Source organism: Danio aesculapii, chromosome 20 (assembly GCF_903798145.1).
Source record: "Danio aesculapii chromosome 20, fDanAes4.1, whole genome shotgun sequence".
NCBI lineage: Eukaryota > Metazoa > Chordata > Actinopteri > Cypriniformes > Danionidae > Danio > Danio aesculapii.
The window spans coordinates 30165743-30185506 of record NC_079454.1 but is presented as its reverse complement, the minus strand read 5'-3'; the positions used below and the strand labels follow the sequence as shown (position 1 = coordinate 30185506).

Below are 19764 nucleotides of genomic sequence, written 5' to 3'. Positions count from 1 at the left end.
TGATATTAAAATAAATAGGTAAAAGACATTTTTAGATCTAATTAATTCAGACTAAAAACAGTGTCAAAGTGAAAACATTTAGTCTTTAAAACACTATGAATGAGGGAGAGCCTCAGCAGATTTTCTGCCTCTCCTCTAAATGAGTATTTATTTTAACAGCAAATATTGGAAAGGTGGGGATAAATATAGTAAGGGCGCATTTGATTGGCCAAATTTTGATAAACAACCAACGCATAAATGTAATTTATCACATTTTTGCAATATGTATATTGTAAATACCATTAGCACAATGATCATTTTGCGAAATGTTGTACAGGACCATTCTTTAAACAGTAGTGAAAGAGAAACAACTTTATTTCTCTCTAATGTGGTTGTTAATCTGGCACCCATTGACTTCTATAGTAGAAAAAAGGGTTACCAGCATTTTTTAAAACGTCTTTTGCGTTCAACAAAAAAGTGCGAGTAAACGATGAGAGAATTTTCACATTTGTGAACTATCCCTTTAAATAACATGCATCTAATATATAAATATTCATACAAAACATTTAGATTATGTAAATTTATTTGAAAGCCGATTAAAAAGAAAAATCACTATGTACACATGACACTCAAATATTCATTCACGATCAGGCAACAGACGACAAAACAAAAACAACACTAATAACTTAAAACTCCCGCAATTCAAGTGCGTGACTGAAAAAACATCCGATAAAGGTACACTTACACAATCACATCCACTTAAGCAGATTCACACCATGGCACTACAAGTGCAACAGTTAAAACGTCTGCTTGGCACTTCAGTGAGTCGCCTGATTCCAGAGAGTCTCATGGAGTTGATTATGTGCCCCTAAGCAAGTCCACTTCAATGTGAAGCAGTCATTCGGTGCCTGCAGGAAGAGTTCCTCCTCCAGTGCTGAAATCGGAGTGTCTGAATTGTTCAGTTCATCTAGCCCCAATTCACCACAGTCTACTGAGTTCAGATTCACCAGCCTCAAGAGCTTAAAATACACCAAGAGTTTATAGTGGTTTTCTCCTTAGTGTGCTACATTGATACATCAGCGCAGTTGTGACACGTATGATTCGATGACCTGCAGAAGAAAACAAGAGGATAAGGAAATTAACAAGTCAGATTTTTGTAGAACACAGCAGTCTTTCACTTTACAAAGTTGAATATTTTTATCCACCTTTGCTGTTTCTCCTACAGTTCCTGGAACTGAGCTTAAGTGACTCTTTCCTTGCCACAGTTCAAGCAGCATCGTCTTCATTGCCTGAACATTCCTGCTGGATACAAGCATGTTTAGTAAATTTCTCTAAGATGTTTTGCCATTTAACTTCTGTAAATGTAGAAATAAAGCACCTGTCGTTTGAACTGCTCTCGGGCAAACTTTTATTGTTTGTGGAGAGCTCAGACCACCATTTCTTAATGATAGATTGAACCCAGTGTAAAGCTACAATGAGGTGTCTAGAACAAAGATGAAGTCCAATTTAGGTAAAACTATAACAAACAGTAAGAGCACATCAAAATGCACAAAGCAAAGGACAGAATACTCACTCTTCATATTTAGTGTTAAGAATCATTTTCACTTGTGGAAAAAGGTCAACACAACAGCCCAGTGAAATGCACGGCTGTTCCCCCTGAAGACTAAAACAAGAAAGTGTCATGAATCTAAATGTCTTCCTAACATCAGTGACAAACTTAGAATGAATTTAAATGTTATGAAAAGGTTTGTAAATAGGCTACGGTACCTTTTAGTAAGTACAGGCAAACAGTCAACAAGCACCCCTGTGTCTTGTATTCTGTAAAAACAATTAATAATAATGATGATAATAATAATAATAATAATATGCATGCAGCATTTCAATTGAAAAAAAAAAAAAACACACACACACACACACATACACAATGCCCAACATAAATGAGTACACTCCATTTTGAAAATGAATGTTTTAATTAATTTCTCAGTGAACATAGATAATATATTTTAGTGCATTTGAACAAAACAGATTTATTAAACAGATGTATTTATTAAGATAATATTTTAGTCATCGAACATCTTTAGAAATATAAAAGATAATACATTAAAATTCATGCAAAATATTGGGAATTCTTTTAACTACATTTTTTTGTTCTCTTCAATTTTGCCATTTTTAAAAATTTTTTATTTAATATTTTTCCCTGACATAAATTTGGGTGTACTGATTTTGGACCATTATCATCCAGATTTGCCTTCAGTACTGACTAACAAATCCATAGTTGCATGCAATGTTTCATTTGCGCTTTATGCTTAGCAAGGCAAAATTAATTACATAAAAAAATGCAGTGAAACGGTGATATAAAAATGTCTAGAAATTATAAAACAACCAAAACTAAATTTACAGCAGTCAATCAGTCCTCGTGTAATCATGAATCATTGAATCCAATTATTCTAATATGGTTATTTTGTACTATTTATTAGTACAAAAATTTAAAAACAGCTGAGATGCCTAACTTTCAACGGTCATTTCTTGAGTAAAAGTAAGTTTACAATGACTTTAGATCAATTAAATGCAACCTTGTTAATAATGATGAACAAATATTTACCAGTGAGTGTTCTGATTAATATGAACTAGTTCCAGTAAATGTGAAACCGCTAACCTGTTCAAGTATGCCACTAGTTCGCTTGCATTTTTCCGCCAAAGAGTCAAAGCAACATTCAGTCTGAGATTCCTTCCGAAAAGCACATGACTCATTGCTTCATGGTCCTTTGATAACTGAAATTCAACAAATTAAGTTAGCATAAATAATACCATTTTCAAAACACAGTTTGCCATGACAGATACACTGCAAAAATGATAGGCTGAAGACTATATCATGGACAATCATAAAAGCATATTCTATGCCATTTTTGGAATAGAGCAAACATTGTATCCACAATTAATAAAAATAAAAATAAACTGCACTTAAATATACGGATGATACACTAATGTAACAAAAAACAAAAAGTGTGGAATGTTGGACACTTCATGCATCTGATAGAGCTTTAATTACAAAGTGGAGGGTTTTTTGATGCAAGAATAACAAACTAAACTGTAAAAAGAACAGTGTGTGGTGTATAATTTGAAGCACAGCTAGAGGCTTTACATAAAATAGGATTAGCTCACCTCAGTAAAATAGTCGCTGTACTTGGAGCCAGCTCCTGCCATTTTTGAGTCTGTGGAGTTCACTGGGAACCCACAGTTGTCACTGTAAAGAAAAGCCTGCACTTCATCAACGCAGGTCAGTTCGTTTTCTTTGTTTGCCATGTCAGATGTCCTGCTTGTTGTGGGCAATTTTCGACATGCTCTTGGTCCCACCCCAGAGAGACGAGTTTTCTTCTTGCCAACCACCTCTCTCTTCGCTTTGCTGTATTTGTGCACACAACGGCCCACTGGAAATCTGTGCAATCGAGAACACAATCTCATACTTTGAAACTGACTTGTAAAAGATTGAGGTAAAGTTGGTTTTATATTCGCACATTCAGGCTTTCTCCTTAATAATATAATTTCAGAATAGTACCGTTTGCAAATCCTAAATAGTGAAATCATATTAGCAGTGAATGAGTATAAAAGTACAACATTCACGCAATTAAATAGTGCTAACATTGTTTTTAAGTCATACTTGCATGTGATTTCAGACAGACTATTTAAAGTAGCGTGGTAAACAATATAGGTACTGTGTCGATAAGTTGTCACTGAGCGAATATAAAACCAGTTTTATCTCAGTTTGTAAAAGCAGATAACTGTATGGCTCAAAAACATACCTCTCTTGATCAGTTTCGTCCTTCAGTAAATAATCCACCTGAAAAGAGACAACAGTTAAAAGTTGTGTTACAAAAAGCTGGAATACCTGACACAATGCTAAAAATCTGAATAGATTTAAAAACAGTAGGTATCAAACTTCCTATGTGATTAGATGAAAAACTGGGAAGCAAACAATACATTATCAGACTACAGAACATTGAAAAAAAATATTTTTTCTTAATTGCTTTATTCTATTGGGTCACATTTCCCCCAAATTTCAAATAAATAAATTATAATTTAGAACATTTTTTGTTGTCGATTCAGAAAATGAAAATTGGTACAAATAACATAAGTTATCATTTGTTGTATTTGACACTAAACATTGCTTTCTTAACTCTGCTCAAGTTATAACATCAAGTTGACTGTAAATAAATGTATCAGAAAACATGGAAACCTTTTTATTATAGTGATTTTTTTTAGATGGAAACACCTAGTCACTGGTGTAGGGCGATATTGGAAAAAAAATTAAATAAAATAAAACATTGCAATATTTAGTTTTTCTGCAATATTTAATAAGGGTTTCTTTCTTTGGGTCAAATTTAAGACCATTATGAAATCAATTTTAGACTTATACAGGGCTAAACATTAAGGATTTTTTCCAATAGGCCGGTTATTTCTGTAAATAGGTTTTGTATTAACGGAAGATCATGTAAAGGGATGTGTTGCGTAGTTTTCCTTCTCTAATTAGGGAATTTAATTTGGAGAATTTGCAGTAAAATGTTTACCAGCTGTTGTGAATTGAATCTCTTTGCAATAATAAAAAAACATAAACATAAAAGTTTTGTGATGAATTATTGGTGATTGGGTGTCAGCGCGATAGGGTAGCTTTACCTGGACATAATTAAGACCCTTTTAAAATGATTTAAGACCTACAATTCAATGTTTCAGGGAATTTAAGGCTTTTTAATGCCTTAAATTTTGTTTCTGAAATTTAAGACTTCACGTACACCCTGTATATTGCAAACACAATTTGACCTGAAGCTCTATTTAAGAAGAATGTATTCATTCATTGGTTCATTTTAGATTAATTGGGATGATTATTTAGGAGAGTGATCATGCATTACATATAGCAAACAAATGACAAGCACGGATAAATACAACTTAGCAAAGATAAAATGTAAAATCAACAGTGCTTTATGGTTTCCTGGGGGAGTCTAGCTGTATTCAGGCACAGAAATTAAATAATCAAATGAACAATAGCACAAAAAGGTCTTCTCTGCATAAATCAATTAATGTTTATTACAGTTACAAACACAAACTGTACAATTTCTTGTGCCCGATTCTTTAATTTCATTTAAAATGAAAGGCTTTTGAAAGGCTCACAAAAAACACATGCATTTTATAAACTTTCACTTCATTATGGTTAAACTTTCCAGTGACCCCACAAACTTAATGTGTTCTGAACTGTGGCTCCAAGACGAATATATATCTCAACATTGCACACACTGCAATGTGACTATTGCGCACACGCTTATTGCAATATCTGTGCTGAAATGCTCCAAAACAGAAATACATATCTTGTTTTACCAACAATTATCTTGTTTGTGCCCATCATGTGAGCTTCCATGACTGCGAAAAACACTGCAGACTGCCTTTGAACTTATACATCTAATGTTTACACATCAAAACTGTAAATTTAGACAAAAGTTGTACAGTGTATTCCAGCTTAAAAATGCAGAATATTTTTCATAAATAAAAACGGAACCCAACGAACACCATCCTGCACATGCATAACAAATCCACTGTCTGTGTGAATGAAATGGTCTTACCTCCCTCATGTTCTTCTCATCTCCAGAACAAAGCATACGTTTAAGAAGATCATGGGGCCGAGCCTGCTTGAGCCTGTGGACTTCTGCATTACTTCCAACATGACTTCCAGTGGCCATAATAATGGACTCTAGAGTACAATGGCAAACAACAAATTACTCGGCACAGGGCAGGATACATGATATTGTTAAAGCAAACAGCTGCAGTCTGTTTGCTCAAAGCCTCAATTGTATAGCTTCTATTTTAGTGTATGACAATATTCAGTTTCTCATTAAAACTAGACAACTGATCTTTATTAAAGTAATAACATTAAGAATAAAACTACGTTTTCGTTAGATTTACTACAATAGAAAAGGAACAAGTTTTAGTTACAAAAAAAATCCGAAAGGGTTGCTGCAAGGTTGTTATTTGGTTGCCAAAACAGCAAAACGGAAACATATGCTAAGGTTCTATACTCGTCAATACCACTTAATTAGGACTGTGTTTCGTTATCTTAATAAAAACATAGTGAAAGTACGATATATACAAACATGTTATATCATTCATGTCATGCAAATAACCCTTAGTTCGTTATCAGACACAAATAGGATGCTCTGTAATTTTCAAACGGACGTCTTACCACGTAGCACGTTACGCTGAGTCAGAGTCAGAGGAAGAGGGTGAATCTACGAACCGGTTGAATAAAATCCAACTAAAATATTTCAAATTAAAAAGCTAGTATTCCTGGTAAACGTCTAGACATCTGTCAGACGGAGCTTTAGGCCTCCAGTGATGTGACGTTGTTGTTTAGGGTTTGTTAGCACTAGCGAGCTAATTAAGCCAACCACACTTTTACAAACAATCGATAATCTTTGACTAAATTGCAAAAGACATGACAAGAGATTATTCGACACTCACACAGTGGTCCCTCTATATCAAAGCAGGTGATGAAAACACACGAGATAGCTAGTTAATAAACAAACCAGTCTGGCTAATCACCTAGCAAGCAAGGACTTAGCACGTACACAACATATAACTTGTAAAACGTTGCCAGCCTAGTGTATTTCGTAAACACCCACCATAGCATTGTGTAAAGTTGTCTGTGCATCCTAGAGCACGTTATATATCCGAGATTGTGTCCACGCGCAACCAGGAAGAAACGGGAATTTGAGTGGATTTCAGAGGAAAGGAAGGACCATTCAAATAAATACAAACTTGAAATGCTGGGAAGGGTGAAGCAGCAGGTTTGAAGGTTTAGCGACATCCGGTGGGGCATAAAGGAACTGCTTCCTTTAGGAAAACCAACATTTTTTCTAGTATTTTTAGAAGCAACCTCTTTCCAAACTATAGCTTTGTGTAATGGTCACATTCTATAAATAATAATAGTTAGGATAATAATAATACAACAGAAAAGAAAATATTTTTTTTAATTATTTTTAAATGTACAGATTTAGGCAACACGGTGGCTCACTGGTTATTACTGTCGCCTCACAGCAAGAAGGTCACTGGTTCGAGTCCTGGCTGGGTCAGTTGGCATCTCTGTGTAGAGTTTGCATGTTCTCCCCGTGTTGGCGTGGGTTTCCTCCGGTGTTCCGGTTTCCCTCACAGTCCAAAGACATACGTGAATTGAATAAACTAATATGGCTATAGTGTATGAGTGTAAATGAGTGTATAGATGTTTCCTACTGGGTTGCTGCTGGAAGGGCATCCGCTGTGTAAAACATATGCTGGATAAGTTGCTGGTTCATTCTGCTGTGGTGAACTCCGATGAATAAAGGGACTAAGCTGAAGTAAAATAATGGCTAATGGCTTAGAAATATCATGATGAACCTTTTACATCTATGAAAACCTTTTATTTTACAAAAAGTTCTTTGATAAGTTTTGTTTAGATTACCCCACATGATATTAAGAAGACCTCCTCCACTTCACCATATACAATGTAAAGTCATTTTTCATTTATTTAGTTTTTTTGTAAATGTAAAAGTGCAATTTACAAGCAATTTCTGACTTTTTTAATGCAGATCTTTATTTGGGTAGGCAAAATATACTTTTCTGATAGGTTTTTTTTTAAACATATTTGCATTTTTTATATGAAAGATTCTATAGAAATTTCAAGACCTGTTTTCCTTGATGATAGCATTATAACACCAATGAAGGAAAAATGAAGCTTTCATCCTAACTTTTTTTGCTAGTGTATCATACTCATTTGTCTTCTTGTGGCCCTCCATGGAGGTTTGCTAAGTGCTTGATATCACTGGGTTTGATGATCAAACCACTCAGTAGGTTTCACAGTGATAGAGAACAGAAATGTACTCAAAGAAGATGAAAAAATAACAAATAAAGGTCCTTAATTATCACTAATTACACTTTAATCTTCAGGAAGAACCTTGTTAGGATGGATGTTTGTTAGCTTAAGATCCTTTAGCATCTCATGACCTTAAGTTCAAAGGAGTTAAGAAAGGTGATGACAATCAGTCGGCGTTGATGTGATCATTAGGTCCTGAAATACTTCATGAAACCACAAACTGCAATAAAGGGACACAGAGATTCTGTGTGGTATCACTTTGCGTAAGTAAGGGCAAATTTAGTTTTGATTATGAATCTCATTTCACCCAACTCATTCATTAATTTTCCTTCAGCTTAGTCCCTTTATTCATCAGGGGTCACCACAGCGGAATGAACCGCCAACTTTTCCAGCATTTGTTTTACAATTTCAGCTGATGCAATTTCAGCTGCAACCCAGTACTGGGAAACATCCATACACTACGGCCAATTTTCTTTATTCAATTCACCTATACCTCTTTGGACTGTAGGGGGTACCGGAACACCCGAAGGAATCCACGCCAACATGGGGAGAACATGCAAACTCCACACAGAAAATGCCAACTGACACAGTCGGGACTCGAACCAGCGATCTTCTTGCTGTGAGCTCAACTCAATCATTATGAATCAAAAGTTAAGACTTAACATGCATTTGAACAGTATTGTGCATACTGCCATTAAAAGTCTGGTGTATATTAATATATGAAAGCAAGATTCGTGGACTGAACTGAAACTTACTGTAATGTACAGAAACAGCACACTACCAGTAGGCAACCATATTTTTTTTCAGTCTGTTCTACATTAATTCCTGAAGTTAAGCACAAGTAATTGATGCATTTCTTGAAGAATTTGTCATAGAAGAAAAATCTTACCACAGTTCAAATAACTGATTGGGAAAACTGAATAAAACAGCCGACATCAGGACTTATATTCAGACAGCCACAAAAATTCACCAAGCAGCTCCACCGTTATTTGGGTTGTGAAAGTCTTTCAATAAAAATAATAATCATAGTTACTCTTTCAAGAGTCACAATTAGACTGCAGTAATAGCTACCATTTCAATATGCATAAAAATAGCTTAACCAAAAAAAGTAATCTAAAGATAAACAGACTTTATTTCCTTAGTTTTTATTGGAATGAAAGTGGCAGACACTTGGGAACCAGAATACATTCTTCACTGCACTTCTAGGAAATAAAATATCGGGAAAATGTCATTCAGTTCACATGATTTTTTTTTTTTTACTCAGGCACAAATAGATTTTTTAAAATGATTTTTGGTTTCAATTACACAAAAAAAATGTTTGCATTTCAGTATGTCATTATTTATTCATTTTTAAATCTCATTTAAGTCTTATATACCAACAGTTGTTACTGAAATGAAATTCAAGCGTTCTAAATAAAATTGCTGAAAACTCCATTTTACAAAATAGTAATAAGAATTTGTCAGATGTTTTGAATCAGACACTTCAGATCAACATTTTCTCTCTTCAGACATTTTCTGGGAATTGAATGTGTGAGCTTGGCATCTATTTTACTGTGATTAAGACTAACTTTCGAAGTTTGAATAACACAGAAGTGTGCTAGTCTGTTTTAGCACTCAATCTTTAGTAAATAAATAGATTGTAAGCACATGGAAATAGATGGTTTGATCTGCTTTTTCCAGATGTTATAACCACATATTATATTTGTAGGTGATTATATAATATCTGTGAGGGGGGCCGAGTTGCTATGCTAAATAATTTTTCATTTGCAGCAGGTAAACACTCAAACTGACATCTGATACTTAAAAGTTGAGCGTGTAATATTTTATTTCTTAAATGGATGCCCAATATGACATTAGCAAATGCTTTAGCACACGAGTGCCCAAACTTTTTTCCATATGAAGGGCCAAAATCCAAATATCATTGATAGCCATGGGCCAAAGATAAATACTAAACTATATTACATTAAAGTTGTCATGCGTAATTTTCAAATTAATTTAATAATGTTTATAAATAAATAGAAAGCATTACTTTATTGCAGTATTACTTAAATATAACATATTGAAATTAAAACAGTGTAGTTCAGAGCAGTATACACTTGTCAAGCAAAATCTGCCTTTGCCTTGATTTACTAACCAACGTCTCTGCATTGTCCTTTTCTCGTTGGGTGACAGTATGTACATTTTAAACTAAATAAGATCAATTTAAACCATTTGAATTAAAACATTTAATTTCAGTTAGCTTTTTTGTAGCTTAACAATAAAACAAACCAATAAAAGGTTACAAAAAATTTGAAATGACAATCTCTAAACCATCCCCATCATTCTTCCTCTCCTCAGATGGGATGGTGGGCCAAATCAAAGGTGACCATGGGCCAACTTTGGTCTGCGGGCCCTAGTTTGGGAATCTCTGCTTTAGCATGACAGACCTCCACCTGTGATGTAACATGAGGAGAAATGTGTCTGTTCCCATCTCTTTTCCTGTAGTGCTCATCTGTTCTCCTCTTCATCTCCATTTCACCTCTAATGACAAAACCTGGAACAAGGCTGCTTAGGATGTGAAAAATATGAAAGATTATCCGCGCTATAAATTTATAAAATATTAGCACTAGCATCATGCTAATACAAAGACATCTAATTAAAGCAAGTTACTATAGGGATATTCAAGCCTTTGTGTCTTAGAGACAGTAATATGTTAATGATTTATAGTCAGTTAAAAAGTAAGAAATTATCTTTCACTTATTTATAGGATAGTTCCATGTGCTGACTTGCAGGACTGACATTTACAAAAGAAATAGTCAATATCTGTTGAGATCATCTTTCAGCTGGCTTTCTTTCCTGTTGCCAAAGGTAAGATTTGTTGGATAGTACAGTATGTCCACAACTGACAAAACTGATCTAGGATAATTAATTTTAAGTGTCTTCTGGACGGCTTCCAAAACCAAAACAACTAATTTCATGCAACCACCAGATGGCGATATGGCGCCGTAGAAACGGAAGAGAATGTGGGCGAGTTTATTTATTAGCTGTCTGTCGCAACTCAATCTGACACGTTTCTGTGGCGTAACCATAATTCCTGGTACATATTGCAATTTGTTTAGGGAAACATCAAATTAATGCAAACCTCAAATAAATGTGACAACTTAACCAGGAGTCTTTTGTGTCTTCAAAAACTCTGACCCTATATGCTAACCTTAAAATAATCCTGACATTAAACCTGATTAAGAATAAATACACTTTTGAGATTGTGGTCTATTTAGCTTCTGTCTATAGGCCTAGTGTCCACCTAGTGATGTCTCAACATTCAAAATCTCACTATAGAAGAAAGCCATTCATAGTCAGTCAGTGTTCATTTTCCCTTATCCATTATATAAAGCACTATTCTTTAATGTTCATAAGGCATAATTAGCAGGCAATCAGGGCAATATTACTTCAACTGGCATCCTTTCTGGCACAAGGGCTGTCCTCTGGATGCAGCCATTTTTATTTTATTTTGGATGATCAAGAGGATACACTCTCAGAAATAAAAGGTACAAAGCCGGTCACAGAGGCAGTAAGTTTTTAAAAGATACAATTTTGTACCTATTAAGTCAACATTTGGACCTTCAAGATACAAATTAATACCAAAAAAAGTGCAAATGTGTACCTTACAATACTTTAAAGTTACAAAAATATATCCTAAAAGTACCAATGTGGACCTGTACAAAAGTATATTTTTTCTGATTGTAAGAAGAGTTTACATGAATAGTGGCAAGTGCAGGAGCTCCCTTGTTGGAGAAAAAAAAAAAAAAAAAAACATCTTATGGTATGTTTTACATTGACACCGCTGCTGGTTTAATGATCATGCAGCTCATGACCAGCAAGAACCAGCTTAAACCAGCAAGACACCAGCAACAATGTGTCAAAACCTACCTAACCAGCACAAGCTGTTTTTTTTTTTTTCCAGCAGAGTCTAGTATGGGTTATTGTTGTCCCACATGCCTTGAGCACCAGACCGAAACTCAGACAGATTAATAAGCTAATAAGAACTTACTTTGGAGTACAGTTTATCAAGGATATGTGCTGCTTTCTAAGTTTAAGCAGTACATAATTTTTAATTAGTTTAACCAATCAGAATCAAGGACTCAGACTATTTGTTTTATAAACTACAAGGATTTTAGCTATAAAGAAATCTTTAATTTGTTTGGCAATTTATTTATGATGTGTTATGAGGGTCATTTATGATGATTTTGAGGGCCTAAAAATGAAAATGTGTTTCAAAGTGAAAGATTCAGATTTCTGAAAATGATTGCCGTGATGTTGCTCTTCTGTGCCATTGTAAACAATTGTGGATTTAGAACAATTATTACGGTTATTGTTCTTGGTTTAAATAGGCCTTTATGGTACTTTTTTGTAAATCTTTGAAAATGTAAATTAAAAAAAAAATTAAATACTGGCCAAAATATTTATTAAAGAGCCCCTTTTATGGGTTTTTGAAAATGACCCTCAATGCAGCGTCTAACACAGCTCTAAGTGAAGTGAAATATCCCGATGAGGCTTAAATCTGAAAGTGCACCGTGTTTAAAACTATTGCTTCATCTATAAAAGAGTCGACTCGTAGTGTTTTGAATGAATCGCCACGGTAACAAATCTTTCTAACAAATCTGTCGGCGTGACGTCGATACAAAACTCAAGGCCTGCCCATTTGCTGCATGCACAGATCTGAAAAAATTAAAACCCCCTGCCACAAACACTGTAGAAAGAATAAGAGGTAGACAAATACTGTAGCAGATCCCGGTTAAATCATGCCGCAATGACGCTGTGCTCTGAAGTGTGAGGGAAAGTTAGTGTTTTTTCCCTACCCAAAGATGAGGCTGTGAAGAGTCAGTGGTTGAAGACAATTTTTTGCTAAAATATCTCAGCATTATAGCCCCAGCCTTGTGCTGTGTTCCTGTCATTTTTCAAGAGGGGTCTGGATGCAGACCTGATGCAGTGCAATCTGGGCTGCATCCAATGCTTTTTAATGGGATCACCTAACCCCACTCTTAACCCCACCCCTCACAGTGATGTCACTAGCTCCATTTGAGTGCATTGTGTCTGACATTGCGTCACTGAGTGATGCAATCTCAGCTTGCATCAAAAAGGCTGCATCCAGATACTATTGCATTTTTCTGACGAGTGCTTCAGCAATCTACACGCTTACAACGAGGCATTCTTCAGCCATTTGTTAAAGGATCAGAAAAGACTCTTTAAAGAACTCTTTAAATTCTCATATCGTGTCTAAAGCCACGTTGAAAATGTGATGTGTGCCGCTTTGTTTACGGATATAAATGCGTTTGTAAGCTCTCGATCCACTGCTGTTTGTCTTTGCTATGGCCACCGTCAGCTGTTCCAACAAACGTGCAGTGGTCAAGTTTCAAAATAGTTCAGCATTTGCCACTGTGGATAAATACTGAATGTGTGTCTCTGTTTTACTTATGGTTAAGAATAGAGAAATATGCTGGTGTTGCATACTGAATTGCTTTAATGCACTCCTGCACTGGGCTCACACATACACTCTGCACTCTGACTACTTCAACAATGTTGATAAGCCATGGTGGGCATTTCCCTCTGTCTCTTGCTAAATGCAGTAGACCAATCACAACAGACTAGCTCATCGGACCCATCAATGCAGTTTAGCCTCACGCTAAGGAGGGGTTTGGGAACAAATGAATAGCTGAACAAATCATATGAGAGTCATTGGGATAATTAGGTAAAAATAAATGCATATTATAAGACGATGAAAGTGTTAATACGTTAATTTAATACCAAAATACGACCTTTTTTAATGCATAATAGGGGCGCTTTAAAAATATAATTGTTTTCCACAAAAAATGGCATCTAGATTTCCAATTATGCCCTCAAGAAGGTAAAACAAAAACACCAATCAAGACATGTTTTTACAATGATCTGTTGTTCTTATTTACATCTGTTTAGACTTGTCATAAAGAGTGCAGTCTGAAGAGACATCTGAAAACCCTCAGAGGATGTGATCAGCTTTTCCAAAATCATACAACTCACTGCACGTTTGAATAAATAAATACATCTATGCGCTAGGACCAGACAATGCAACTCTGTGTGATGAAATTAGACGAGGAAGTGCTGGAAAAGTGGTACTGAAGGAAAGAAAACAGTGCGTTGTTTTTCAGCCAGTACGTGCTGCGTATGAGAAGATTGACAGTCTGGCTGGACTCTTTCGTCTCTGCAGGGAGGAAAGCTGAAACCTCGAGTGCTGTAAGAGACTTGATTGCAGATTTAGAGCTCATCTGCCAACTTGCAGCAGGGATGTATTTATCATGGTGCCAATGGACTGAAACCTGCCACTGCAAGTTGCCTTTTTTCTCCAAGTAATTAAGTAATATCTAAAAGCTGCTTTGAACAGTTTATATCTGTCAATTTGAATGAAGCTTGTTTTTGCTACCTCAATATCATATCTTGTAGAGTTGGAACCCTATGAGGCTTTTCACACAAAGAATGATTGATAATAATAAATGCTCTAATTCAGTAATTTCTGGAATGTTTACTCTAAGGATGAAACTGTCATGAAGTTTTAACACTAATTAAAAAGTACATAATAATAGACATTTTTTTTCAGAACATTTTTGTACAGCTTGTGAATGATAACATCACTGACAGCCAAACAGAATCCATCCCACTTTATAAACAACAAAAGTCAGCAGCTCTGCACCAATAGCTTACCCAGGTAGCAAAGAATTCTGGCCCAGATTTGGCATAAATCTGGCACAGCAGGCATTTATCCAGCACTTGCATACAGCATGTGGGCCAAACATGGTGTCACCGTCTTTAAGGCAGCACACAATACTTGGGCCAGATGCAAGTAGTATTTGACCCAGATGTTATTAATTTATATGTGGGCCATGCACGTTTGGCCTATTTTGACCCACATTTAAAATACATTTTTATTTAAAAAAAATAAATAAATAAATAATAATTCAACCAATCAGGTTGCTTCGAGAAAAAGCAGGCCCATGGCACGCCTAAAGCGCAATGATTCATGGGTTTATCAATTTCACTGCAGCCATGACACACCAACTTATCTGGCCCAGTTATGTGTTATTAAATTGGCTGAAACTTGGCCCAGATATGGTCAAGTGGTTTAAGTGCGCCGACATGATGCAAGTTTGATTCCCGGCTCGAGGTCTTTTGCCGATCCTTCTCTGTAGAGATTTGACAGGAAATCATTAGGAGCACTGTTCTAACCATTTAAGATTAAAACTCTTGAAAATAATTATATATACAAAAAATAAATAAATAAACAGAACAAAACTGGAGTGCATGCTTTTTAAAAACAGATGCTAATATATTTTTATTCAGTAGTTACTGTTCTTGACATGATTGCCTCTTAATGATACCAGCACGAAACAATTATATAATTGGAACTGCTTTCAGAATTTATATATTTTCAATTGGAGAATGATATCAACATTTACAGCTGATCAGCACCCGAATTTATAGAGCTCTACAATTTAAAAAGTGGCAAACGAAAAAACTGCAGAGCACACTAATAATAAAAAAAAAAAAGCAAGCTTTTGCGACGATGCTAATATGGTTATGTTTTTTATACTTCATTTTTAATTTCTCTTTTTTAAAAAGAACAAATGAAAAAAAAAAAATAAATAAAATATTTTAAAAAATACAACACACCGGAACTTAATTGAACAGTTGACTGGTCACATTAACAAATACATATGAAGATCAGTTTACACCATGTAAAGTCATAAGTACAATCCATTTCTCCCAATATTGCAGGTATTTGTACTTTTAAAGAAGTCAGGCTCTCCATATTTTGAATGTTAAAGACAATATCCAACCATTTAGATTTTGTAGGGGATTTGAGTTTTAGCCACTTTTAAGTTACAGTTTTCTTACTTGTTGCTAGAAGTATTTTTAATATATACACTTGTCTTTTACCATTAAGTTGGCTGCAGTATTTTTTGATTTGTTATCAGATTGTAACAATAATGACACAAAGGACCTGCATCATATAAATTACTATAGAAAAACTCCTACATTTCATTGACCGCTGATCAGAATCCAGCATGCTTATTTTAAGTTTATACTTTATGTTGGTTTTGAATGACAATTATTGTTGTATTGTCTTGAGTGGTGGTGTAAGTTCCACACTGGATTTTTTTTCTAGCCCACAACACATTTTCTGATATAATAAACAATGCAGAACCCAAAATCCATAGCTGTGCTCATTTTTAACTTCATATTATACTGGATGGACATTAGAAGCAAACGTTGGTATTTCTTTGTGGAGTTTGCGTGTTCTCCTTGCGTGGGTTTCCTCTGGATGTTCTGGTTTGCCCAACAGTCCAAAGACATGCGGTATAGGTGAATTGAATAAACTAATTTGGCCTTAGTGTATGTGTATGAAAGTGTGTATGGAGGTTTCACAGTATTGGACTGCAGCTGGAAGGGCAAACAAGCTAAATAATCTGCCAATAGGGCAAGCAAAATAATTTTGTCAAAAGGTAAAAAAAAATAAAAATTAAGCTTGTTTTGAGAAAAAAAACAAACAAACAAAAAAAAAAAAAACTCTTAAATTTTGCATATAATTTCCTCAGACAATATTGTTTGCTTGTCTAGAAAATGCTTCTTGATTTAGGAATTTTTTTTAAATATTTGGACTAGAAACAATTAAAAAAAAAAACTCTAAGAAAAGCATTGTAGTGCGCCATTATTTTGGCAAGTGATTTTGACTGCAGTACTTCATATTGATTTGTGCAATTAACATTAGTGGTCCATTCATAATAAACCAGTTGTTAAGGTCCTTAAAGCATTAATTATTCTTCTTAATGCAGATAAGAGGTGAAGCTGTCATGTCTCATAAAGGAACAGTACAGGAATATGAATACACAAGTATTTGAGAATTGTCAAACAAAGTCTTAACTGTGGATTCTTGACATCTGTATAGGAATATGCAGAGAAGTCCGTTGCAGACACACATACAACCAAGGGAAATCCAGGAAGACATCAGTACATACAGATGAATACCAGAACTCAGAAGATCGCTGGACACCAGGAGAAGGCTCACAGGAGAGTGGTCGCATGGAGATTGAAAGATGACACTAGATGTGAGTATCAGGACCAACGATGACTGAGTGAAGGTGAGTGCTCTTTATACTGTATGTGTGTGTCTGTGAACAGGTGCAGTCAAGTAATTAGTAATTAGTGATCAGCTGTGAGTGGGTTCAGGTGACTTGGGGGTGACTCCGTTGACTGCCTGACAGTAGCATTCACATCATACTGATCATTTTAATTTTATTTTTTAAAGTTTAATCTCTCTCCTTTTTTCTGTCCTTTTCATTCTTGACATTGACATTTTTGGATGAACTTTTTCTAACACTCTACTTTGTGGAAAACAGTATACACAAAAGATGCTTTCTTTGCATTCATCTTTTTGAGCAATCTAAACACTGGAGTCTGGCCACATACTGAATGCCAGTGTTTTGAATCACATGCAGATTTTCATGTGCATTACACAGGCTGTTCTGCTTTATGTACGCTATCCCTGGTGTGTTGAATCGATAATGTACTGTAGATTTTCACAAGATGGGTTACTTCCTAACCGTGCCAAAGTTCCTCAGAGGATCCTAACATCAAACAGCCGCACATTTTCATATGATCGACAGAGTGTGCTTTTCACAATAAATTACATTTACCACAAACTGGGAGAAAATAGTTTCCATTTGGCTTTTCGTGGTCCACCCTTTGACTAGTGACGCAGCAAGGCCTTAGGAGTGTGATATCAGATGAGCCAAGATGCTCAAAGTCTTTACATTTTCACATTTGGCAGACACTTATTTAAAGCATGCTCATTGAATTTACATTTTAAAAGTAATGCGTTCCCTTACTCAAACTTCAATGTTGTTAGTGCCAAGCTCTGCCAGGAATCTGCCCTCTCATGCTGTCCACTGCTCCATGAGCACCACAGCAGTTGCTCAGGATATGGCCTGGTCCAAGATTATGGAAGCCTCAGGAATAATAAAAAAAGACTAACATAAGCACAGATGCCTAAACAGAGCTTGGCCCACTGGATAGTGGATGCTATCTCCCTCGCTTAGCAAAACCAGGGTGAGCCGTGTCCCCCCAGGAGTGCGTGCACACTCCACTCGGAGCATTACATTCTCTGGGCGCGTGCACGCGGCGCTTCTCTAACAGACATCTGAAGAGCTGCAGGCTGGGCGACACCTAATACATTTGCAAGGTTTTACAATCTGCGAGTGGAGCTGGTTTCCTTAAGGGTATTAGGTAACCCTTGGTGATTGAGGAAACAACTCGGTTAAGGTGTTGAAACACGCTTGCTGCGCCATTCTCCCTAACATGGAGATACGCGCGTTTATTCACTCTGTCAGTAAAGTTCTCCGCTTAGATGAGCCCTGCAGAGATTCCTCCGAGGCCCCCAGCTGGCCTGTTACGTTGTAGGTCTGCCTGCTGGTCAGCCCACGTTCTGGGTTTAGAAGACCGCGCCTCTAAGAGATGCAGGTGCACTCAAGCTTGCCTGGCAAACCTCTCATTGGGGGCGAAGGTAATGTGCAGTCATTATGGCATTTTCCAGACATTTCCACAATAGCATTGAAGTTTCCCTTCCGAAGGGGAACGCTCTGATTAAAAGGATGCCTCAGCCTTGCTCTCGCTGTGCTTATATTGGCAAATTGATTGCAACGAGCATCAGCTGCGCAAGCTGACGCTGCCAATTCATTGGCATTTCATTGGCCCGATTATATACTCTTTCAGACGATTGGCTTTCTGAACGAAATCCCCATAGTGGATTCTCCACAATAGCATTTCCGTTCCCCCACTCTGGGAACGAGGGTTACTTTGGTAACCGGAGCGTTCTACTTTACTTTCTTTATTGGCCACTAGTGGAAATTTATCTTTGGCTTCACTACACAAACAACATCTGCGTTCACATTACACACATCACAGAAAAAACAGGCAACACAAATACATTCATTGTCATCACATACAGATGAAGTCAGAATTATTATCCCCCTGTTTATTTTTTTCCCCAATTTCTGTTTAACGGAAAGAAGATTTTTTCAACACATTATTAAACATGATAGTTTTAATAACTCATTTCTAATAACTGATTTATTTTATCTTTGCCATGATGACAGTACATAATATTTGACTAGATATTTTTCAAGACACTTCTATACAGCTTAAAGTGACATTTAAAGGCTTAACTAGGTTAATTAGGTTAACTAGGCAGGTTAGGGTAACTAGGCAAGCTAGGTTTGCTCTGTAAACTCGAAAAAAATATATAGCTTAAAGGGACTAATAATTTTGACCATAAAATGGTATTTAAAAAATTTAAAACTGCTTTTATTCTAGCCGAAGACTTTCTCCAGAAGAAAAAAATTATTAGACATACTGTGAAGATTTCCTTGCTCTGTTAAACGTCATTTGGGAAATATATATAAAAATAATAATAATTCAAAGGGGGGGCTAAGAATTCTGACTTCAACCGTATATCACATTAAAAAACCCTATACATACTTAGAACCCAGAATTTAAAATTCTAATGGCAATCAGCACAAAAGACATTTGATACACAAAAGAAAGCTATGAAGCACTCTAGCAGCTGCATTTTGAACTAGTGGAAGTTTGTTAATTAGCACAACAGGGCAACCGTCTAACGCATTACAATAGTCTAACTGAGAGGTCATGAAAGCATGAATAAGCTCTGCATCAGACATTCTGCATCAGACATTGATATGTTGAAGTTTGGCAACATTTTTAAGATGGAAAAAAATGCAGTTTGAAAAAATGCAGTTTTAACTAATATTTATTGTCATACAGTATTTGCCAAGTTTATTGAATTGCAAGCATTTGATTGTGTTACAATA

General features: G+C 35.8%; 1 protein-coding gene across 1 annotated transcript; it reads right to left on the bottom strand.

Annotated features, from left to right (window-relative positions):
- Nucleotides 1-544: 544 nt before the first annotated feature.
- katnbl1 (katanin p80 subunit B-like 1) lies at nt 545-6793 on the bottom strand. The gene is made up of 10 exons (XM_056481245.1): nt 6645-6793; nt 5589-5716; nt 3780-3817; nt 3142-3415; nt 2636-2751; nt 1747-1797; nt 1553-1642; nt 1358-1462; nt 1185-1278; nt 545-1088 (listed from the first exon to the last, which is right to left on the bottom strand). Exons 2-10 carry the CDS (start codon nt 5703-5705, stop codon nt 1056-1058), a joined length of 918 nt encoding a protein of 305 aa, XP_056337220.1. The 5' UTR covers nt 5706-5716; nt 6645-6793; the 3' UTR covers nt 545-1055.
- Nucleotides 6794-19764: the final 12971 nt, after the last annotated feature.